Source organism: Salvelinus alpinus, chromosome 16 (genome assembly GCF_045679555.1).
Source record: "Salvelinus alpinus chromosome 16, SLU_Salpinus.1, whole genome shotgun sequence".
NCBI classification, from domain to species: Eukaryota; Metazoa; Chordata; class Actinopteri; order Salmoniformes; family Salmonidae; genus Salvelinus; species Salvelinus alpinus.
In genome coordinates, this window is record NC_092101.1 from 12,669,055 (window position 1) to 12,694,961 (window position 25,907).

The following is a 25,907-nucleotide window of genomic DNA, read 5'->3' on the forward strand; positions in this document are numbered from 1 at the left end:
CCCAAGAAACAAACAACCATAATGCCTTTCAGCACACAACATGGTACAAGAGAATCTTTGGAGGAATAGCCATGGGAAGTAGTTTGGGGTGGGGGTGTTCCGTTTTTTTAGCAGACAGGAGGGATGCAGAAAGAAATGATTGCCCGCACTGAAGACGTCTATATCAGTCCACTAATACAGGACTAACCCAGTGCACCACTTTTGTGAAAATGTTTTTACAAAAATGTATTTGAGTGTTTACCAGCTTTTGTAATTGATAATTATCTGTACAAAAACGTTAATCTGATAATACTTATGGAATATAAAAATACTTGCTTGATATAGCTTATGTTTTCTAGTTTCTTAAAAGACTTATTTCTATGTGAAAACTGAAATGGTATATTCATTCCTTTTCCTTTTTAGTAGATGCTCTTATTCAGAGCAACTTACAGTAGTGAGTGCATCAATTCACATACTTTTTCGTACTGGTCCCCCGTGGGAATCAAACCCACAACCCTAGCATTGCAATCACCATGATCTACCAACAACCACATCACCACAAACTAGCTGATGTCTCAATGTACTCAATTACTGTATTGTGCATTGTTTTTCTTCATGGTGAGGGAAAGTCTACAGGTACAAACCTAGATGACCAGCCTATTTACAACACAGTAATGTACATTTACATGAAGTGGTTTGTAAGGACGGTAAATTAATACCGCACAAAAATTGGTTGTTTTCCATGTTATTTGATCAAGAAAATATACAAATTTGATGTGGATGTTTTGTGTCTTTGCCCATTACTTTACACCTTTTTTTGTATTTTTGTATTTTTTTTTGTATTTAACACCCATTTTCATGATATCCAATTGTGATCTTGTCTCATCGCTGCAACTCCCCAACGGTCTTGGGAGAAGAAAAGGTCTAGTCATGCGTTCTTCGAAACATGACCCGCCAAACCGCACTTCTTAACACCCGCCCGTTTAACCCGGAAGCCAGCTGCACACAGTTCAACTTGACGACCGAAGTCAGCCTGCAGGCGCCCGACCCGCCACAAGGAGTCGCTAGAATGCAATGAGCCAAGTAAAGCCCCTATCCCGGATGAAGCTGGGCCAATTGTGCACCGTCCTATGGGACTCCAGGTCGTGGCCACTTGTGACACAGCCTGGGATCGAACCCGGGTCTGTAGTGATGCCTCAAGCACTGCGCCACTCGGGGAGGCCCCAACTTTGCACCTTCTGATGTAAATGTTTGAACAGTGAAAAAAAGTATATATTAACAAAAATAAAGAATAAATTGAAAAAAATATTGTTTAACAAATTTAGTGCACTGGGTTTTGAAAGTTTCTAAAAGTGCAGTCGCAAAAACCATCAAGCGCTATAATGAAACTGGCTCTCATGAGGACCGCCACAGGAAAGGAAGACCCAGGGTTACCTCTGCTGCGGAGGATAAGTTAATTAGAGTTACCAGCCTCAGATATTGCAGCCCAAATAAATACTTAACAGAGTTCAAGAAACAGACATCTCAACATCAACTGTTCAGAGGAGACCGCGTGAAATCAGGCCTTCATGGTCGAATTACTGCAAAGAAACTACTACTAAAGGACACCAATAAGAAGAAGAGACTGGCTTGGGCCAAGAAAGACGAGCAATGGACATTAGACCGGTGGAAATCTGTCCTTTGATCTGGAGTCCAAATTTGAGATTTTTGGTTCCAACCACCATGTCTTTGTGAGACAGAGTAGGTGAACGTATGATCTCCGCATGTGTGGTTCCCGCCATGAAGCATGGAGGAGGAGGTGTGATGGTGCTTTGCTGGTGACACTGTCTGTGATTGATTTAGAATTCAAGGCACACTTAACCAGCATGGCTACCACAGCATTCTGCAGGGACTATCATTGGGACTATCATTTGTTTTTCAACAGGAGAATGACCCAAAACACACCTCCAGGCTGTGGAAGGGCTATTTGACCAAGGAGAGTGATGGAGTGCCTTATCAGATGACCTGGCCTCCACAATGTCCAGACTTCAACCAAATTGAGATGGTTTGGGATGAGTTGGACTGCAGAGTGAAGGAAAAGCAGCCAACAAGTGCTCAGCATATGTAGGAACTCCTTCAAGACAGTTGGAAAAGCATTCCAGGTGAAGCTGGTTGAGAAAATGCCAAGAATGTGCAAAGCTGTCATCAAGGCAAAGGGTGGCTACTTTGAAGAACCTCAAATATAACATATTTTGATTTGTTTAACACTTTTTTGGTTACTACATGATTCCATATGTGTTATTTCATAGTTTTGATGTTTTCACTATTATTTATCGATGCAGAAAATAGTAAAAAAATATAATAATATTTTGTATGTATATATATATACACACACACACACACACACACACACACACACACACACACACACACACACACACACACACACACACACACACACACACACACACACACACACACACACACACACACACACGGTCCTGAGGGTAGCACTGCTAAGCCATGTGCTTATCTGTCATATACACACACGATCCTGAGGGTAGCACTGCTAAGCCATGTGCTTATCTGTCATGCCTCAGCAGTTAACTTATGGGGCTAATCGAACAGCTGCAATTCCAGGCCTCACCTGTGGGGCGGCGATATTCAGCGCGGGGTTGGTCAGTTCAAATTTCTCCTGTGATTTCTCCCTTGCAAGACGTGCTGCTTCTTTCACTTCCTTGAACTGGTCTGAAAACTACGGAATAAAAAGTTAAATGTAAGTATCAGAGTAATTAGTCAACCAGTGTCCATTAGAAATGTGTTTCTTCTGAATTTGAGACAGTCTATAGTGGTGACTAACCTGCTGAAGCTGTAGCTCGGTGGCAAAGCCCAGGCCATACACGGTGTTGGCGCGGCTGTCAGCCCACTGGCCAAACTTCTGGGAGGTTTTGGTGAAGGTCATGTTGGGGGTGATGGTGCTGTTGATGATGGCCTGTGATGGATGGCAGAGGCCGTGGAATAAATCAACCGCTTATTTCTAATCAACAAAGCAACAAAGGAAAACTTCACACATCACTGCTTGATTCTGCCACCTTGCCTGGGGCCTACTGATAATACATTCACAGAGAAAAACAACATTACCAACACATCAGACAAAGGCATTATTGTACAAAATGTACTAAATTGCAGACGTGTCTAAAGTTCACCATTTCCCTTTTTAATCCATCAACCCATTCAGTGAGCGAGAGCATTAACATTCTCATTGAGTAAGGACATCCATTCACTCTAGTACTGACAAAAACCTAAGCAAAATAATAATATGTCTGCTGACTACCTTTGAAGCACCCTTTGTAGGACAAGTATAGGGAGGCAGGACTAGAAAATGTTACATGCTCATTAGTCAAGAGCAGGCCAGGTCCCCTATAATGTGTGTTGGGAAGCAGCCAGGGGTACATCTAACTACCCTCTACCAGACATGACACAGCAGGTCCTTACTAATGGTGTTACTCAAAGGGGACTCTGCTGTTCAATCATACTGCATCAAAGGCAATCTGGACAATGAGGACCATGTTGGTAAGAGAGAGCCAGCGGGGTTCACATCTCACCTTGGTGCCCCCCACACTGATGATGCGGTACACACTCCGATTGGCATCGTAGAAGAAGGAGACGGTGACGGCATGCTTGCTGGCAGGAAGCCAGTTCCTCTTGGTGGCCGGGTCTATCTGGAAGACGTGCGCTCTGGCACTGAAGATGGGTTGTTCCCTTCAGGGGAGAAACACACAAGGTTATTTAGCAATGCAGCCCTGTCACTCACTGCCATTCTCTTCTAAGACAAGGAGGTGAAATGGAGGACGTATGCATGTTACTTTTACATGATTCCATTGCTGCCACTCAAGCTGTGGGAGGGGAGCCCCTGTTTGAGATTCACACTCGGATTCATTTTGAGCGCTGGAAATGGCTCTCTTTCAAATGAGCCACCACAACGCATTAACAACTTAAAGGCCAAACAAACAAAATAGTTCTGAAAAGAAAATGTTCTGCAGAGGCACATATTGCTCAGACATTCCCATCTTTTAAATGGATGGCATTTCATTATTTCTATAGCCTGTGGGTATTGTTGTGGGTTTAGGTTAGGAATGACCTAATGTAGCAGGCATAAAATAAATGCCTGAAGCTAGATCTTCTACCTACTGGTAAATAACTACCGGGGGCAGGTTCTCTACTGCACTGCTCAACCAATCCAGTAAATGTGGAGGAGTTAAGATGGAGTGTCGCCTTGTTAATGTCCAAAAGCGGAAGTTGCACCACAGGCTCACTTTCCTTTTCCTTTGAAAACCTGGAACATCTGGTTGTTGGGTACTCGACAGAGGCTAGGTTAGAAGGAAAGGCCAGGGTTTTTTCTGCCATTTAAATCCTTGTGTAGTGCCGCCTAAGCATTTTTTTAAAGTCCAAACAGTGGAGAAAAAACAGTGGGAGAATATGTAAGGCTTGAAAAGCGCGTTCAGTGTAAACTTAAACGACTAAAACCAGATATAGAGTATGTAGAAAAGATAATGGACGTACACACTCAGTGGCCAGTTTTTTCGCTCCAACATACAGTGAGTCGCAGGCAGACAGGCATTCAGTTACTGTTTGATTGAATGTTAGAATGGGCAAAACGAGTGACCTAAGTGACTTTGAGCATGGTTTGAGCGTCCATGCCAGGCGCGCCGGTTCCAGTATCTCAGAAACGTCCAGCCTCCTGAGCTTTTCACGTATGACAGTGTCTAGGGTTTACCGAGAACAGTGCGCAAAACCAAAAAACATCCAGTCAGTGGTAGTCCTGTAGGTGAAAACAGCTCGTTGAAGTAGAATGGCACAACAGTGGTGTGCAGAACGGCATCCCAGAACACACAACCCGTTGATAATTATCATGGATCGGCTATTGAAGCAGATGACCACACCGGATTCTACTCCGATCAGCTAAAAACAAGAAGAAGCGGCTGCAGTGGGCATGTGATCACCAACACTGGACAATTGAGGAGTGGAAAAACATTGCCTGGTCTGATGAATACCGGTTCCTGTTGTGTTATGCGTAAGTAGTATGAATCCATGGCCCCATCCTGCCTGGTGTCAACGGTACAGGCTGGTGGCGGTGGTGTGGGGATTGTTTTCCTGGCATCGCTAGGTTCTTTGATACCAATTGATCAATGTTTCCATTCCCCGAAGAATTCAAGATGTTATGGATGCAAAGGGGGTGGTCTGAGCCGGTACTAGATGGGTGTACCTAATGTTGTTTTTTAATCATATAATCTTTGATAACTAACAAATCACCAAAATAAAAGCTAAACAGGGAGAATTGAAAATTCCCCAAACAATGAATTTAGCAGTATAGATTTTGTTATTATGTTTGATCAAAATAACATGGCATTAGCCATGGCAAAATGCATACAATTGCAGGAAATTAGCTTGAAAACTGAAAACAACTCTTAGCTCCATTGTAGAATTGCAGGAAATTGGCTTAAAAATGCAAACATTTCTCTACACCACCAAGATGGGGGCAGACCGCACCACCCTGTTACGGCCCCTGCCACGCCCACCGCCTAAGCCACTTTTGGATCCAAAAAAAACCCTGGAGGCTATCTGTTAAAAGAACCTATATCAATGGATAGTGATTTGATATTTCCAGAAGCCAACTCATCCTCTAATTCAGGGTTTCTCAAACTCGGTCTTGGGGCCCCCCCTGGGTGCACACTTTGGTTTTTGCCTCAGCGCTACACAGTTGATTAGCACTACACACACACACACACTACGTAGCTCATCAAACTTTCATTATTTGAATCAGCTGTGTAGTGCTAGGGCAAAGACCAAAATGTGCACCCGGGGAGGGGAGGGGCCCAGGACCGAGTTTGGGAAACCTTGCTGGATTTGATGTTCGCTAAGCCCTGCCCCAGAATTTTGGCCAACCAATCTGTGCTCCAATGGATAGCAACACATGAAAGCCAGTGAGTAAAAAAATATATAGTTGAAATAATTGACCAGTGGTACTGAAGTACATTCATTTCCAATGGAACGCTGCGTTTGCCTTGCAGCATTGCGTTGCAAAGGCAGTTTCAGGGCGTTCTGTGTGTTGCATATGTTGGATTTATCAAAAGTATGCGTAATGCCTCGATTACACCTTCAGCGTAATTGCACAAAATGGTACGCAGCAGCATCTACATGTGTGCAACAAAAGTTCAACATTCACCTTTTGCTACCATAATTTGATGCATATGTTCCATGTTTGATAAATCCAACGTATTCACCACACAGAATGCACTGCAACTGCCTCTGCAACACAACGCTGCAAGGCAAACACAGCGTTCCATTGGAAATGAATGTTTTGGCGTACCAAAATGCAATGACACTGTCGGTGTGATCGAGGCGTAAGTCACTTATGACTTATCGAAATCTCCTAAGGAACGTTTGGATGATGCCCGTGGTTTCTTCCCGTCACATATTGTGTGGCCTGTACAGGTATTAAAAAGTCCAACACCTTCAGATCGTTCATTACAAATAAAGAATACACCATCAATAGATTAATTGCCTGTGGATCTAACAATGTAGTGTATCTACTGTCTTGTCCATGCGGCTTGCAATACACTGGTATTCATTTTGCTCCTCCCTTCCTGGAGGCAGAAACTCAAAAAGGATGAACACTTGCTAAGGACTATTCAACGCTGGTCTGACCAATCTGAATCCAAGCTTCAAGATTGTTTTGATCATGCAGACTGGGATATGTTCCGGGTAGCTTCCGAGAATAATATTGACGAATATACTGATATGGTGACTGGGTTTTTCAGGAAGTGTATAGGAGATGTTGTACCCACTGTGACTATTAAAACTTTCCCTAACCAGAAACCGTGGATAGATGGCAGCATTCGCACGAAAAACTGAAAGTGCGAACCACTGCATTTAACCATTGTCAAGGTGACTGGGAATATAGCAGAATACAAACAGTGTAGTTATTCCTGCCGCAAGGCAATCCAACAGGCAAAACATCAATATAGAGACAAAGTGGAGTCACAATTCAACGGCTCAGACATGAACGTATGTGGCAGGGTCTACAGACAATCACGGACTACAAAAGGCAAACCAGCTACGTCGCGGACACCGACATCTTGCTTCCGGACAAGCTAAACACCTACTTCACCCACTTTGAGGATAACACAGTGCCACCGACGCGGCCCGCTATGAAGGACTCTGGGCTCTCCTTCTCCGTGGCCGTGAGTAAGACATTTAAGCGTGTTAACCCTCGCAAGGCTGCCGGCCTAGACGGAATCCCTAGCCGCGTCCTCAGAGCATGCACAGACCAGCTGGCTGGTGTGTTTACGGACATATTCAAACTCTCCCTATCCCAGTCAGCTGTCCCCACATGCTTCAAGATGGCCACCATTGTTCCTGTACCCAAGAAAGCTAAGGGAACTGAACTAAATGACTACCGCCCCATAGCACTCACTTCTGTCATCATGAAGTGCTTTGAGAGACTAGTCAAGGATCATATCACGTCTACCTTACCTGTCACCCCAGACCCACTTCAATTTGCTTACCGCCCCAATAGATCCACAGACGGTGCAATCGCCATCGCACTGCACACTGTCCTATCCCATCTGGACAAGAGGAATACTTATGTAAGAATGCTGTTCATTGACTATAGCTCAGCATTCAACACCATAGCACCCTCCAAGCTCATCATTAAGCTCAAGGCCCTGGGTCTGAACCCCACCCTGTGCAACTGGGTCATGGACTTCCTGACCGACCGCCCCCAGGTGGTGAAGGTAGGAAACAACACCTCTACTTCACTGATCCTCAACACTAGGGCCCCACAAGGGTGTGTTCTCGGCCCCCTCCTGTACTCCCTGTTCACCACCCATGATTGTGTGGCCAAGCAGGCCTCCAACTCATCATCAAGTTTGCAGACATGACAACAGTAGTAGGCTTGATTACCGACAATGACGAGACAGCCTACAGGGAGGAGGTGAGGGCTCGGAGTGTGATGCCAAGAAAATAACCTCTCACTCAATGTCAATAAAACAAAGGAGATGATCGTGGACTGCAGTGGAGAAGGTGGAAAGCTTAAATTTCCTCGGCGTACACATAACTGACAAACTGAAATGGTCCACCCACACAGACAGTGTGGTGAAGAAGGCGCAACAGCGCCTTAAAACCCTAAAACATTTAAAAATGCACAATTGAGAGCATCCTGTCGGGCTGTATCACCGCCTGGTACGGCAACTGCACCGCCCGCAACCGCAGGTCTCTCCAGAGGGTGGTTTGGTCTGCCCAACACATCATCAGGAGCACACTTCCTGACCTCCAGCACACCTACAGCACCCGGTGTCACAGGAAGGCCAAAAAGATCATCAAGGACAACAACCACCCAAGCCACTGCCTGTTCAACCTGCTATCATCCAGAAGGCAAGGTCAGTACAGGTGCATCAAAACTGGGACCGAGAGACTGAAAAACAGCTTCTCTCTCCAGGCCATCAGACTGTTAAATAGACATCACTAGCACAGAGGCTGCTGCCTATATACATAGACTTTCACTGGCCACTTTAATAAGTGGAACACTAGTCACTTTAACAATGTTTGCATATCTTGCATTACTCATCTCATATGTATATGCTGTATTCTATTCTACTGTATCTTAGTCTATGCCACTCTGACATTGCCCGTCCATATATTTATATATTGTTAATTCCATTCCTTTACTTAGATTTGTGTGTATTAGGTTTATGTTGTGACATTTTTAGATATTACTGCACTGTTGGAGCTAGAAACACAAGCATTTCGCTACACCCGCAATAACATCTGCTAAACACGTGTATGTGACCAATAACATTTTATTTATTTGGATTTATTACACGTAGGCAACTACGGTTACGCAATAATAAGCATCGCAGTGTCATCTGAAGAAATTACCTAAAATCACCAGTGGCCAGACATTTTTATGAGGCTAATCATGCTGTGAATGATCTTAAGTTCTGTGCCATTGACCGTGTTCTCTCAAACTGCAGATGCAATATAGGATGAGCGCCTTCTCCAGTGCTAAGCCCGATGGATCTTGTACTTAAAAACTCTACACCCCCAAGGGCCTAGTGAGGAATTGGACCTTGTATGTTTCTTGTAGTGTTGTCTACACGCACTAACAGTCCCCGTCCCCCCCGCTGAACTTTTTAGCCTACTCGAGTATTTCATATCTTTTGCCTCTGATATTGTTATGTACCCCAGACTGTTGTCTCTTTCCAATTATGTGGCATTTGAATTATCGATTTTTGATACTCTTCTATATATTCCTTATTAATATGCATTGACTCCCGATTCGCCAGTCTCGAATGAACTATCTGCTTGCTCCTGTTGCACTTGTTACACACAGCAGGTCTTAAGTACGTGTCTTCTTAATTTGTGTGTACAGCACTGATAAAAGCATAAGGCCGAAACGTATGTCCAGTACATTTTTTTATTAGCACCTTTCACTTTTTGTATTATATTATTTTTGCATCTCAGCCTCCTTGGGTTACTCCTGTTCATGGTTTTGAGTGCAAGTACTTTTTACACTCTACAAATATTCTCTCTCCCACGCACCGGCCGCCGTTCATTCTAGCCTGAGCGCTAACCCTCATACTGGCTTTCTAGCTAGCCATGTTATGAACACAACTCCCATCTGCTGTCGACATCAGGATACAATGGAAGCACTAGCTAGTTAGCTTAAAGTGGTTAATAGCTTTGACTGCATGCTGACAGTGAATTCAGAGACAGTTAGTGGCTATCCACACTACAAACAATTTTACCAGGTTTCCGTGAAGCAATTGTAATTACGGTACACCACAACATACCCAAGCATTTCCTGATTAGCAAGGGATAGTGTGTTTAATTTCATTGTGTATTAAAAACAACGTTTGAGATCATTGTGAGGGGATTTTGACAGTGGGTCTTATTAGAAACTGTTGTCCGAGGTTACAACAGTAGAGAAGGGTCAATTGTATCTCTCTTAGAAGAAAATAAAAGCAGAAAGTCAAGGACATCCATTACCAGATGTTGTAGGGAGATTCAAACACATTACAAGATAATGCAACATTACACAACTAGCTGAGTTTATACAATGTTAATCTATGCAATGTAGGGGAGAACCAGGACGAAAGTAACATATCCCATTTTCTCAGATAACAAGGAAGCTAGAATGATGTAATGAAGTCGGGCACGTTACTAATTCGGAGGACAACCTCCCTGCAAAATAACAGCCCAGTCTGACCATGTTTCGCCAAGTTACCAACAAAAAGTTGGTAACTTGGCGACTAATTGCCAGCATAAGTATCAAGTATCATGCTAGCTAATCTTGGGTGGTAGCTAATCTTGGGTGTTAGCCTGGGAGAAGTTACAGGAAAGACACGTGGGACGGAAGTAACAATGCAATCTGATGATCTGGAATAAAAGAAAATAAACGTTTAAGCAGAGGCCATTGTCTCCTCTAGTTCATATTGCTTTTATAAATGTTTGCAAAATAGCAACACGCGACAATGTTTGAAAATTAAATATGCCATTAGAATTATGCTTTAATCAATTGACTTGATGGATCAGCTCCAGGACAGCTGGAGCCTAGTGGTTAGAGCGTTGGACTAGTAACTGAAAGGTTGCAAGATCGAATCCCCGAGCTGACAAGGTAAAAATCAGTCGTTCTGCCCCTGAACAAGGCAGTTACCCCACTGTTCCTAGGCCGTCATTGAAAATAAGAATTTGTTCTGAACTGACTTGCCTAGTTAAATCAAAAAAAGATCCCTTTTAGCCAATCTCTCCAGAGTGCAACGTGTATCAGTCAAGTTGCATCAGGTTGAGACTTCAAATAAAATACAATTGTATTTGTTACATGCGCCGAATACACCTTACCGTGAAATGTTTACTTACAAGCCCTTAACCAACAATGCAGTTAAGAAAAATAAGAGTTAAGAAAATATTTACTAAATAAACTAAAGTTGAAAAAAGTTACACAATAAAAAAAACAATAACCAGGCTATATATACACACATACACACAGTGGGTAATAGTTAATGTGTTAATGTGTGGGGGTACAGGTTAGTCCAGGTAATTGAGGTAATATGTACTTGTAGGTAGGGGTAAAGTGACTATGCCTAGACAATAAACAGACTTGATGATACGTATAGATTAACATGGATTCAAATCCTCCTGAAGATCAGTCCTGCAGCATAAATACATTACATATTCATTCCCATTAGAGGATCAGATCTAGGTTCTACAGGAGCCCAGGAGAGCTTGGTTATAAAGAAGCCATGTCTCACGCTGTGAAGCCTCATGTCTGAGTGCAAGAGTGGGCAGAGGGAGAGAGAGAAAATGGGGCCTTGAGCCCTCCCCCTGGCCGGGAGGGAGTGGGTTGGAAGCCAAAAGCGAGGCCTCAGAAGGGAAAGCAAAGAGCCGTGGAGAGGAGGCAGGGGGGTGGAGGAGGGATGACCGTGACACACATTTCTGGGACACAGGCCTTTGTCTGGCCAGCTGGCACATTCCATGCTGCCCTGCAGGATCAAGGAGGACCCGGGGGGGGGGGGGGGGCTCACCGAACCGTCAATTCAACGCTCCGCCAACGTTCTACCAACATGCTTCATTGCACTACTAGCCTCTACGCAGCCATGTCAAACCACCCTTACAGTGTTGTGCACAGGTATCCTAGAGATGCGGGAAATATGGCAGTGACATTTTCAATTCAACATGGCACTGCTCTGCAAAGGTCTTAATAAAGTCAGGGTTGTCCGGATAGATTATTGTAAACCTATTCCAGGTCATATTCAGCCCCCCTCCCTGCCTCTCTACACACATGCACACCCACACTCATGCATGAACTGAATTACATTTGTGTACATTATTACATGAAACTGATTCATGGAAAAACAAGTGTGTACTACTGTATAGCTACATGTAACACATTCCAGGAGTGTGTTGGCATTGACTAGCCTATATATACACTGTAGTCGATTACCATGAAACGTACAAGGAATCATTGAAACAAACAAGTTGGAGCTGTATGATCAGAGGGGACGGTGAGCAGCGGATGGCTAGCGAGGTGAGTGGGACAGCAGCTGCTGGGCTGGCAGCCAGCAGGATGAGAGGGAGGGAACTGAAGGAAAAGACTACTACTCTCCCCACGTATCTATATTTCATCACCTTTCCCGTGCTGTACGCACGCCCATATATTATAAATTAATCTAAACGTTTCACAACAATGAATTAATCATGGGCGGTGTTGACGATGGATGGGCCACTTTCTGTATCTGGTCAAATCACTTCTGTAGGAATCTGCATTTTTAGGGCAAATGGAAAAACGTGCTGGCATCAGGCCAGTCCATCAGTTTTGAGTCAGTAGTACTTGACAACAGAATGTAAAATTCTGGCCAAACAAACACCCTCTCAGCGAAAAATAAGTGCACAAAAGAAAGTCCATTGTGGTAAAATGATCCGACTCTCAATCAACATTACTCCTCATCACACTGACTTCAAATGTAAGTCAGTAAAAAAAAGTCTAACTCTGAACCTTTCACAGTGAAGGCAGGTGATATTGATTGGTTCTTTCTGAAATCAGTAACTGCATTTACAGTGAAACCGCATTAGACATTAGCTTCTTGCTCATGTTCCGAGTTAAACTCTAAAACTCACTTTCCCAGTGACCCGTGGGTGTGTGGGTTCACCCAGAGTCAGTGTCATCACTGGCTAATCCCCCTCACTTGGATCTTCATCTCATGCTTAAGCTCCCTCAGTAATTCATCTTCCAAAGTCACTGATCTGTAAAATGGCCCCCCTATTCCAATCAGCTGCCTGAAAATACCTATGAGTTATTCTGTGGTCTATGAAAGCATCAAAATAAGTTATCTGGAAGCAATAGCTTCCAGATAACTAGAAATATAATAGAAATATAATTCCAAGCTGTTCCAAACTACACGTGGTATGTTACAAAGGACACATCTTCAATGGGGAAACAGATGGCAGAATACCACAGGTAAACTCTGATACTGAAAAATAATTTGATAAAAGATTCTAAATGACCTACTTCATGCAGAAGTTCTGGGGTGTAAATATCCCCCATATAATACCTCTGATTATTTGAAAAGATCTGATGATATAAAAAAAAAAGCTAGGACTCCACAACTGTCAAATCAATTAGGCTATTGTAATCTTGTGCCATATTTGCATGTAGGTAATAGAATAATGCGAGTTATTTCGCAATGTTTTCCGCCGACAACTATATAAATGGCCCCTGAGGTAAAAAAACGAAGTTGTTACCCCTGCTGTAAGCATTACGGGGATGACACTCAGGGGACTATGGTCAATTCCATGTAAAAGGACCCATGAGCACCAACGTGTGAAGTTCATAGGAGCATGACAAAGTGGGTGTCAAATGAAAGCTAAGAGTCTATATTTTGAGAGATTAAGGCATATATACATTTTTGAACCATTTCCAATCTAAAAATTAGGAATAAAACAAAGGCTTTGATTTCTTGTCCAACTGATGGAAAAGGAGTCTTAGAAAACATTTACCAGAAAAAGTCTTAACCTCAAAACAATGCTGAAGTAAAGACGGCCAACTAATATCAACACTTACAGTGCATTCAGAAAATATTAAGACCGCTTGACATTTTCCAAATTTTCTTACGTTACAGCCTTATTCTAAAATGGATTCAATTGGGTTTTCCTCCATTTTTTAGCAAATGTATAAAAAAATAGAAATATTACATAAGTATTCAGACCATTAACTTAGTACTTTGTTGTACACCTTTGACAGCGATTACAGCCACGAGTCTTCTTGGGTATGACACTACAAGCTTGGCACATCTGTTTTTGGGGAGTTTCTCACATTTTTTTTCTGCAGATCCTCTCAAGCTCTGTCAGGTTGGATGGGGAGCATCGCTGCACAGCTATTTTCAGGTCTCTCCAGAGATGTTCGATCGGGTTCAAGTCCGGGCTCTGGCTAGGCCACTCAAGGACATTCAGAGACTTGTCCTGAAGCCACTCCTGAGTTGTCTTGGCTGTGAGCTTAGAGTCGTTGTCCTCTTGGAAAGGTGAACCTTCGCCCCAGTCTGAGGTCCTGAGCGCTCTGCAGCAGGTTTTCATCAAGGATCTCTCTGTACTTTGCTCCGAGTCCTTTAGGTGCCTTTTGGCAAACTCCAAGAGGGCTGTCATGTGCCATTTACTGAGGAGTGGCTTCCGTCTGGCCACTAACATAAAGGCTTGATTGGTGGAGTGCTGCAGAGATGGGGGAACCTTACAGAAAGACAACCATCTCCACAGAGGAACTCTGGAGCCCTGTCAAAGTGACCTTCGGGTTCTTGGTCACCTCCCTGACAAAGGCCCTTCTCCCCCGATTGCTCAGTTTGGCCGGGCAGCCAGCTCTAGGAAGAGTCTTGGTGGTTCCAAACTTCTTCAATTTAAGAATGATGGAGGCCACTGTGTTTTTGGGGATCTTCAACGCTGCAGACATTTTTTGGTACCATTCCCCAGATCTGTACCTCGACACAATCTTGTCTCGGAGTGTAGATTTATGAGGGAAAAAATGATTTAATCAATTTTGGAATAAGGCTGCAATGTAACAAAATGTGGAAAAAGTCAAGGTGTCTGAATACTTTCCGAATGCACAGTATATTTAGTTGACATTTTTTTCTTGCTTCTTTAAGTTTAAGAATACCTGATGCCTTCAAATTCCGTTACCAAAAACCCACACATCTTTAAGATATTTTCTAATTTCTCTCCCTCATGAGGGTGGATAACAAAAGTTCACAGAAGTAAGAAGTAAAGGTAGAACTACCAATTAGTTAGTGTTTTTACTGATACCAACTTAGTTTAAGAATTCTTAAGTGATTCAAATGGAAAATTCTGTTACCAAATCAGTAATTTGGTCTGTCTGCCCTAGCCTTGATTTCAATGTCCACAGACGTCTGGACCGGCCTTCATTTAGCCCAAACATAGACGTCCATGATTGGTTCAGATTTGGTCCGGATCAGACATCTATGTTTTACAAGTTTGGACAGCACAGCACAGTACAGTAGAGCACAGTACAGTAAAGAAAAGTAGAGTATAGTTCAGTACAGTCCTGTACAGTAGAATTGAGTAGAGTTCAGTACAGTACACAGTAGAGCATACTAGAGTTGAGTACACTAATGTACTGTACTAAACTATACTCTCCTGAACTATACTGTACTCTATTGTGCTGTACTGTGCTCTACTTTGATGTCCAAACTTGTGGAACATAAACGTCCATGATTGGTTCAGATTTGGTCCTGTCTGGACCGACGTAATTTGGTCGTTTGGTGGCCGAGCTCTTTAAAACGAATAGCCAGTGTGTAGAATAATACCCAAATACGCAAAGGAGGATATTGCATATTTCTACCTTTGTGTACCTATTTAGGATACATCACCATGAACTGAATTACACTCATAACCATAAATATGCATTTCTGTGTGGTAGCCACTTTAAACAATGCCACTTAATATAATGTATATGTATATACTGTACTCTATATCATCTACTGCATCTTGCCATCTTTATGTAATACATGTATCACTAGCCACTTTAAACTATGCCACTTTTATGTTTACATACCCTACATTACTCATCTCATATGTATATACTGTACTCGATACCATCTACTGCATCTTGCCTATGCCGTTCTGTACCATCACTTATTCATATATCTTTATGTACATATTCTTTATCCCTTTACACTTGTGTGTATAAGGTAGTAGTTGTGGAATTGTTAGGTTAGATTACTCGTTGGTTATTACTGCATTGTCAGAACTAGAAGCACAAGCATTTCGCTACGCTCGCATTAACATCTGCTAACCATGTGTATGTGACAAATAACATTTGATTTGATTTACAGATCAGGGGCCAATGATGAAATTCCGTAACCACAATTCTGTTACCGGATGTAAATCCACTTCACCTACAGTAGTTCAATAACGAAAAGAAGAAAACAAATTCAAAGTCAAGGTGTCATGTCATAGCTGATACCCCATTCATTCTGCAGACATCTTGAATCGTCATCACATAAATTGTACCAAAATTCTGATCCTAAACTTTGCACCTGCACAGTTCTTCCAGTAAATGTGTTTTTGTAAAATGTTCAGTGTAAATTGTTAAAAGTAGTCCTTGTGAATAGAGTTATTTGGTTTGTTAAACTTTAAAATCAATGTTTTTTGTTTGGCATACATTTTAAGTGAAAACCTGAGTCTGTTACTGTGGAATTGCCCCTATTCCTTTCCAGAAACCTAGATTATTGTTTTTGTATAGAGAATAAAATGTGTGAGAGAAAAACTAATTTTGACTGTAGTTCTCCTTTAAGGGTTTCATTCTATGACCCCCCTGAGAGTCGAGTGAGCCTCACGTCAACATTCCTGAGCCAGCGAAAGTGTCCGGCCATTTCAGCAACATGACACTGCACAACTAAATACCAAAATAGCACGGTGGAAACGCTAACTCACTACTACTCAACAACAAGTAGACATCTCAGCTCACATATGGTCTTCTATCAAGGTGCTAAGGTGTTTCATTCTTTAATCCACACATTCCTCTCCAGGGACCAAATTATGTTCTCATCAAAAGGAATTCTCAACAATTTAAGAATGTTAACGATACAACATTGCCTTTTGCTAAATAATCTGGAAACTTGTCAAAACGTTCTTAGCATCATCTTCACTTGTATTATGAAGTGCAGGCTCTTAACTTGGTCAGTAGGCTCTTGTATATGTCTGACTGATAAAATGCTGTAGTCAAGAAATTAAAATGAATGGAAGAGAGAATATTACATGCATAAGCAATAGCAAAGATCCCAAAGACAGCAATTAGCAAGCACTTCCTCAACCTCAGAATTCTCATTGCGCAATAACCTATAGGCCACAAAATACCATTTCATGGCATATATAATTTGTCTAATTTTACTCAAGCTTGCACAACGCAAAACAAATCCTGTTCTGGTTTAGGCACAATGTCTTTGACACAATGCAATAATTTATGAGGACAATTTCAGGGTAAATGCATCTCAGTGCAGAAACCAAATATCCCAAAAGTTCTGGGACACTAAAGTCCATGGAGAATAAGAGCACCTCCTCCCAGCTGCCCACTGCACTGAGCCTAGGAAACACTGTCACCACCAATAAATCCACGATAATTGAGATTTTCAATAAGCATTTTTCTATGGCTGGCCGTGCTTTCCACCAGGCTACCCCTATCCCGGTCAACAGCCCTCAGCAACTTGCCCAAGCCTCCACCATTTCTCCTTCACTCAAATCCAGATATCCGATGTTCTGAAAGAGCTGCAAAATCTGGACCCCTACAAATCAGCCGGACTAGACAATCTGGACCATCTCTTTCTAAAATTATCCGCCGCAATTGTTGCAACCCCTATTACTAGCATGTTCAACCTATCTTTCGTAGGTTGAACATGTTCAACCGAGATCCCCAAAGATTGGAAAGCTGCCGCGGTCATACCCCTCCTCAAAGGAGACACTCTAGACCCAAACTGTCACAGACCTATATCTATCCCACCCTGCCTTTCTAAGGTCTTCGAAAGCCAAGTTAACAAACAGATCACCGACCATTTAGAATCCCACCGTACCTTCTCCACTATGCAATCTGGTTTCCGAGCTGGTCATGGGTGCACCTTACCCACGCTCAAGGTCCTAAACGATATCATAACCGCCATCGATAAGAGACAATACTGTGCAGCTGTATTCATCGACCTGGCCAAGGCTTTCGACTCTGTCAATCACCACATTCTTATCGGCAGACTCAACAGCCTTGGTTTCTCAAATGACTGCCTCGCCTGGTTCACCAACTACTTCTCTGATAGAGTTCAGTGTGTCAAATCGGAGGGCCTGTTGTCCGGACCTCTGGCAGTATCTATGGGGGTGCCACAGGGTTCAATTCTCGGGCCGACTCTTTTCTCTGTATATATCAATGATGTCGCTCTTGCAGCTGGTGATTCCCTGATCCCCCTCTACGCAGACGACACCATTCTGTATACTTCTGGCCCTTCTTTGGACACTGTGTTAACTAACCTCCAGACGAGCTTCAATGCCATATAACTCTCCTTCCGTGGCCTCCAACTGCTCTTAAATGCAAGTAAAACTAAATGCATGCTCTTCAAGCGATCGCTGCCCGCACCTGCCCGCCCATCAAGCATGACTACTCTGGACGGTTCTGACTTAGAATATGTGGACAACTACAAATACCTAGGTGTCTGGTTAGATTGTAAACACTCCTTCCAGACTCACATTAAGCATCTCCAATCCAAATTAAATCTAGAATCGGCTTCCTATTTTCGCAACAAAGCATCCTTCACTCATGCTGCCAAACATACCCTCGTAAAACTGACTATCCTACCGATCCTTGACTTCGGCGATGTCATTTACAAAACAGCCTCCAACACTCTACTCAGCAAATTGGATGCAGTCTATCACAGTGCCATTCATTTTGTCACCAAAGCTCCATATACTACCCACCACTGCGACCTGTATGCTCTCGTTGGCTGGCCCTCGCTTCATATTTGTCGCCAAACCCACTGGCTCTCGGTCATCTATAAGTCTTGGCTAGGTAAAGCCCAGCCTAATCTGAGCTCACTGGTCACCATAGCAGCACGCGCTCCAGCAGATATATTTCACTGGTCACCCCCAAAGCCAATTCCTCCTTTGGCCGCCTTTTTTTCCAGTTCTCTGCTGCCAATGACTGGAACGAATTGCAAAAACCACTGAAGCTGGAGACTCATATCTCCCTCTCTATCTTTAAGCACCAGCTGTCAGAGCAGCTCACAGATCACTGCACCTGTACATAGCCCATCTGTAAATAGCCCATCTAACTACCTCATCCCCATACTGTTATTTTTTTATTCTCCTTTGCACCCTAGTATCTCTACTTCCACATTCATCTTCTGCACATCTATCACTCCAGTGTTTAATTGCTAAATTGTAATTATTTTGCCATTATGGCCTATTTATTGCCTTACCTCCCTTATCTTACCTCATTTGCACACACTGTATATTAACTTTTCTATTGGTGTTATTGACTGTATGTTTGTTTATTTCATGTGTAACTCTGTGTTGTTGTTTGTGTCGCACTGCTTTGCTTTATCTTGGCCAGGTCGCAGTTGTAAATGAGAACTTGTTCTCAACTGGCCTACCTGGTTAAATAAAGATGAAATAAAAAAGATGAGGCATGAAAAATCCAGTTTGGACTTCTGTCCCAGTTTAATTTTACCTTTATTTAACTAGGCAAGTCAGTTAAGAACTAATTCTTATTTTCAATGACAGCCTAGGAACAGTGGGTTAACTGCCTTGTTCAGGGTCAGAACGGGGATTCGATCTTGCAACCTTTCGGTTACTAGTCCAATGCTCTAACCACTAGGCTACCTGCCGCTCGTACTGTAGGTGCTCTAATTTTTATCCCTGGATTAGAATATGATAAGAGCATACATGACGTGACAAGATGGGGCAATTGGGAGGGGAGACTTGTAGATGAGGGCACATTTTTGGGGACAGGGAAAATGGACAATGAATTAGCACAACACATATGACATGTGTCAATAATACCTTTCTCTGTGTGATGGATACATGTTTACAGCTCAGGGAAGGCTCCTTTTCTGTGATGGAAAAAGAATGTAACACTACAAATTAGACTTTAAAAATAAAGTGGAATAAACTTCAAAAATCACTGAGGTTTTTCAAGGTCAAATGAAAACAGCATGAGGTTAGACTAGTTCTTCTTCTTTCCCAACCGTTTGTCTGTGGTGGAGAACTATGGGAACTAAAGACAGCACTAGTTTCTCTGAAGCTGAGCTGACTGCATCCTTACCCAGACATACTTACAATACACTAAACCCCCCCATTGGTTTCCAAGGCCCCAAGGCCCTTCTTAAATATCATTAGTTAAATAATTCAAAGAGACAACATAAATCTTTCAACTAATGATTTCACCATCAATGGAGCCTTTAACCCATTCATAGACGCCAACTACCTTCAGCTCCTATTGGCAATAGTATCCTCTGGCTGGGGAAGTTTCGTTAACAGCCCCGACGCTCGTTCTGAACGCTTGTGGTATGTTTTTGGAAACATAAGGAACGTATTGTTCTTATCAGCGAGAAATACTAATACGTTTAAAACATTTGAAATGTATTACACCTTTATAGGCTTCCCACACAGCCATATTTCCATGTTACAGCGCTTGTGTACGAACAACAGACAGAGGCATAGCCTACCTGTGCTAATTAGCTATCTGCGTCTCCAAACACCTGTGTGTAAACGGAAGACAGATGGCACAAAAGTGTTGTCACTGAAAAATACTGTGTGCTGCAACTGTGTTAAAACAGTGTACAGTGAGTGTATATTTTGCATTTGTGAAAATATGTTGATGTGATATGAAAGTAGAGGTCTTTATGTTTCTAGATCCGTACCACTATTGAGAATCGATTCACATTTAGATGGAGTATTTGGCTGCCAGAGCCAATTCGCCTCTAAAAAGAACATGTAAGGCCCTTGAACCATAAAGGAGTAACTTCAGGCTCCTTTAGTCCATTATTGAGCTATGGAGCCTTGAGCACAGCTTGACTATCAAATTATGGGGTGGCTTCAAAAGCTGTCTGTTACCATGGTAAACATGAGTAAATATTAATTGGAGAAAAGGGCTAAGAATTAGAGTAAGTTCTGTAATGCTAGGCTATTGCACCACACAATACAACCAAGGCCATCAACATTTCTGTGTATGTGAACTGTGGCATTTTAATCTGATTATTTCAACACATCAGTATGATATGTTCGACAGTGTGGAACAATGTAGCCATAGTCAAGGTGAACATTCATACAGTAGACTGAGGGCATCAACCATGCTGCTTAAAAGCTGATGGCGCTGAAATTAGGTCAGTTGAAAAAGAAGATTAAACCCTTCTTTCAAATAAGATCATTAAGAAAAGATTAAGACTTATGGACAAAACATTTAAGAATTCACAGAAACATTTTTTTTTGGGGGGGGGGGGGTCAATGCCTGCATACATTACGCCCATACATTAGGGCGATAACATGCCAAATCTTAAAGAATATTTCCAATCAAATTCATACAACAACATGGGTAATTTATACATACCACCCTGAACTCATCCCAAACTTCACTTTTTGTCTTTGCCTTTTCAAGAGATTGTAGAGAAAGCGCAGCTTGATTTGAGAAACTATAAAGCTGCAGTGCACTCACCCCATATTGTTGAACGCTTTCGGTGTCCTTGCAGAATATAAATTCCAGTCTTACCTCAAGCGATAGGTAATGTCTTGCTCTTTGTCTCCGAATAGATGGTTAACAAATTGTCTCGAATGTCACTGTAAAGTGAATTCCTTTATAATTGTACAGTACGTTGCATTACATTTCTGTAACAGGAATACCGCAAACGTTCAGTGGGGGGGGGAATACTTGAAAACATGTAATGTTTTCCCAATTGTAGTAGTTCTGTTGTTTGAAATCAATTAAAACAGCTTTCCTTTGTCCGTCGAATCCCGTTCTTTGTCGCTCTTCCTTTGTGGTGGCACACTAATCTTGTGATTTAACGCCTCTCAAAAACACGAGGGAACTATGTTCTACAAAAGTATAAATGCGTTCTGCCCCTGCTGAGTGTCAGCGCACGGTAATGAGATCCTTCTGCAGTTTGTTGTTTCCCCCTGCTCTGCCCATTCCGGTATCCCATTCAAGAATTGTCCTTGCTCAATGGAGACAGAGACACTAAGTCTAACACCACCTGCTGGCTGCTGTTTGACGAATCAAATTACATTGCCTCTAACATAACCCACTTTACACCATTTGAAATGTGAAATATAATATTCCAATGGCTTGCACGTTGTCTTGAAAGCACTCTCCCCACTTGTAATGAGGTTTAATTGACATAATGGGATTAAAATAAGTATATTTCCAGCGATTGATGGCTGAAATGAGGAATACATTCACATTATGGGTGTAAAAGTACATTGTAATTGCTGTTTGGAATAGAAATGCTCTGTCTATTAAGGTAAACCTAAATTATAAATGTTTTAATTGCTGTACGTTTTTTTCTCTCCTGTAGTTCCAAAAACTCCCCCTGAGCTGTTCTTGAAAGGTCGGTGTAAATGTCTCTGAAGCATTTTATTTTGTCTTCCTTCAATCTCTAAGCTTTTGTGACATGTAGGTGCTCAAAATATGCTTGAAACAAAAAGGTGTTCATATTATATTGGTGTGTATTTGGCATCATGTTGAAAACCTCCCTAAGGCATTAATACAATATAGAAATACATATTGTAAATCAGGTGCGTCAAACTCATTCCACCGTTTTCTTTTCAATTAAGACCTAGACAACCAGGTGAGGGGAGTTGCTTCTTCTTCGATGAGGTTTAATGGCAGTTGGCATCCAATAAATGTTGCATTACCGCCACCTACTAGACTGGAGTATAACTCCCTTATACTTGGCTTATTTATTTTTTAAATCAACAAAAACATTTAATACTACAACAAATACCCTACCATCTAACACTACACTCACAAAAAAAGTATAAATACCATACTCCACTATTTAAATCGATTTAGTCCTACAGCCTGAAAGGATGGGCCACCACCACTTAACACACCCTGTAACTCTTCTGATGGAAAGTCTCTTACACCCAAATACCTCTCTGCAGCTTCCACCACAACCTCTATTTTTTACAACTTATGTTCCATATCTGCAGTACAGTTGATAACCATGACTATAAATGCCAAAAATCCAATCTTACTGAAACATACACTACCGGTCAAATGTTTTAGAACACCTACTCATTCAAGGGTTTTTCTTTATTTTTACTATTTTCTACATTGTAGAATAATAGTGAAGACATCAAAACTATGAAATAACACGTATGGAATCATGCAGTAAACAAAAAAGTGTTCGATTCTTCAAATAGCCACCCTTTGCCTTGATGACAGCTTTGCACACTCTTGGCATTCTCTCAACCAGGCTACACTATTCCAGCACCATTTTAAATTCAACAAATCACCTCTGCTTAGCCTAATACAGTGACAACTAAAAGATACCAAAAACAATTTAGTCCAATCAAAGTACGCTAAATATGTGGCTGTCCATGGTTCTGATTTCTGTGTGTGTGCGCATGTTCCTGCAAGTAGAATAACATGTTGACTCAACTTACTTGTAAAGAAAACGCCAATGCCATCTTCCTCTCTTTCATGTTGAGGAAACAGTCTATCACTCTGTCATACAGTACACACTTTTATTTTGTTATCCTAGGCTACCTGGCTAAGATGCTTGCTCGCTAGCCTAACTTCCATTCATGGGCAACATTAGCTAGTTAACATTAGCCTTCTACATCTAGCTACATATTAAATGTCCATCCTCTCAGGCCAGGGGCACAACAATGTATGAATTAATAGTTGGATCAGAACTCCATTATAATCATTGGCCAGTACAGATACTCGTTTGGACCAGACAGCATCGGATAGATGGCCTACACTTAGAGAAACAGAGGGGCGCTGTTTTCCTCGCTCGTATGCTTTCTCCTGTGACATCCATTAGGCCTCTTGCGAATTAAAGAAAATTATGAAACACAAAAAGGACGAAAGATTTTTTATTGGTCAATTTTTTGGGGAAGCCTGGCTTCCCTTGGCATCCGTGAATACACGCCACTGCCCAAAGGACTTCCAGCCAACTTGACACAACTGTTGGAAGCATTGGCGTTTACATGGGACAGCGTCCATGTGGGACGCTTTCCACACGTTCTAGAGTCCATGCCCAGACGAAAACATAACCTGTGTACAATTAATTGGTTAGAGAGAGGTCTCATATCACTTTCATTTGTATCCCCCTGTAGCTTTAGAATCATGGCAAACTTGGTTCATGTGTGGTGATACTGATGATTTGTCGCCACAGATAGTTTGTTTACATAGGATAATTAACGTCGCAGGTTAGAACTAACCGCATCAGGTTAGGTTAATTAACATAGCCTATCAGATGGCAAGACAGGGATCGATTTGGGATTTGGTCTACATGTCCTTTGACGACCTGGTTTTTGTCAAATTCATGCAGTGGACATGTAGGCGCAAATTTGAAAATATTAATCCCCCATAATGCAACACACTTTGAAAGGCGGTGACCACTTGACAAAAGTGATTCGCTGGAATGTCCATATAGACAATTGAGTAGGGCAAAAGCACAAACAGATTAGATCTGGGACCAGGCTAGAATGAATGGGCGAGTTCGAGCGTATCCAACGACCAATCCCGTCATCCATTGAAGAAGCATAGTGACGTCAACAAAATGCGCCAATTGTCCGATACCAAGAGTATGATTTTCTGGCAGTTCAGATGATAATTCTGAACACAAAATAAAGTATATTCTATTTATTGTCATCTGTAACTTTGTAAAATGTTGGATTTCTCCTCTCGGGCTGTCAGATTGTTGAATCAACCAATGTAAACCAATGGGGATCAGTAAACGAATTTAAGTCCAGGAAAACTGTATGCCACCTATTCTGGAATGTAACAGTTTTGCTAGCTAGCAAGCAATTTCATTATTCCTTGTTACGTTGTTTATGTTTTACATTTATTTACCCAGGTAACAGTTTAATAAAACACACGACCTATACAATAACGGCCTGACCAAGACAGAGTAGGCTAACTATCTAGCTAGTTTTCAATATCATAGCCTTTTGATGCAATATAATTTCCCCCCCGTCGTCTAGGTCGGGATTGCATGGGTTGGGCCAAGACTGGCAGTGTAAAGACGGCTGTCTTTATGTTACCAGTGCTACAGAAATTATCTGATGACCCATATGGCATCTTCTGTTTGGTGCTCACACCTACCATGTTGGGCATCTTCGGATAATTTAAGTATAAATTCTCGAGCAATAATTGACCAAAATGTCATTTAAAAGGCATATCTTCTGGAAAACAACAATGTAATATAATGGTCAATGTTGTGTAATGTTTAAACTTGTGTCCTTTGTAGGGAATTGGTCTACCAGATTGCCAAACAGTTCAGAGTCCTGGCAAAACCAATGGGCTTGCGGGACCGCATCATTGTTGGTGGAATGAGTAATCTTGATTACCAATGACACTGCCTCTTATTGCATTGTTATTAATTTGTCCAGCATGTTCTAATGTTCAGGTGATGTTCCATACACATATGATCACATAGGCCTTGGAGCTCTCCATGAAGCCCCACGTCGTTGTAGCCACTCCAGGAAGACCACATTTGGAGCTCCAACACATTCAGCATCAAGAAGATCCAGTTTCTGGTAAAACAAAGATTTAAAAGATATTGTTTCTTCCACAAAGGCTATGTTTGAGGATGTCTAGGTGAGGATTTCACTGTCAACCAAAACAGTGTGTCATGAAGAACCTTTATTTCCTCAGGTGCTCAGCAGCCCCCCCCCCCCATTAGGGTTTATTTTTTTGTATTGCCTTCTAATAGGAATTCAAACCAATTTAGTTACATTTCTTCTGCTAAACGTGACAAGCCGTTCAAAACAGGACGTTTGTCTTGGTGCAACATACTTAAATTGTAAATATTTTTCTCATAGGGTCCGCACAGTAGAGGAGTTGGATCAAAAGGTACATCCTGACGCCAGAGAAAGATGCCTACCTGGTGCATCTGATCCAGAAGTTAAGACGAGCACGACGACTGGTCCATCATGATCTTCACCAAGACCTGCAAGTAAGGACTCCTTCACTCGGAGATGACGGAAGAACCTAGAACAATGACTATGTGGATTATAATGGAACCAATAGAACATGCTGCTGTATCAGGGCCTTCAGACACATCAATATAGAATGATGGTTAGACATTGAATCATTAATGCATTCTTCCTACAGGAATGGCCAAATCCTCACAATGATGCGGCAGAAATTCAACTTTCCTACCATCTCCTTGCATTCAATGATG

General features: G+C 42.1%; 1 protein-coding gene across 4 annotated transcripts in view; it reads right to left on the bottom strand.

Moving 5' to 3' along the window:
* LOC139540873 (homer protein homolog 3-like) overlaps nt 1-21,770 on the bottom strand; it is a 42,876-nt gene extending 21,106 nt beyond the window's left edge. Inside the window, exons 1-6 of one of the 4 annotated variants that reach the window (XM_071344889.1) lie at nt 21,209-21,338; nt 20,223-20,255; nt 19,558-19,607; nt 3,564-3,720; nt 2,819-2,950; nt 2,606-2,713 (exon numbers count right to left, since the gene is read on the bottom strand). In XM_071344889.1, the coding sequence (XP_071200990.1) occupies nt 2,606-2,713; nt 2,819-2,950; nt 3,564-3,720; nt 19,558-19,580 (420 nt within the window). In that variant the 5' untranslated portion in view covers nt 19,581-19,607; nt 20,223-20,255; nt 21,209-21,338. Of the gene's footprint in view, nt 1-2,605; nt 2,714-2,818; nt 2,951-3,563; nt 3,721-19,557; nt 19,608-20,222; nt 20,256-21,208 lie in introns of all 4 variants that reach the window. The other 3 variants (XM_071344888.1, XM_071344890.1, XM_071344891.1) reach the window with 3 other exon arrangements.
* Between the last annotated feature and the right edge of the window lie 4,137 nt (nt 21,771-25,907).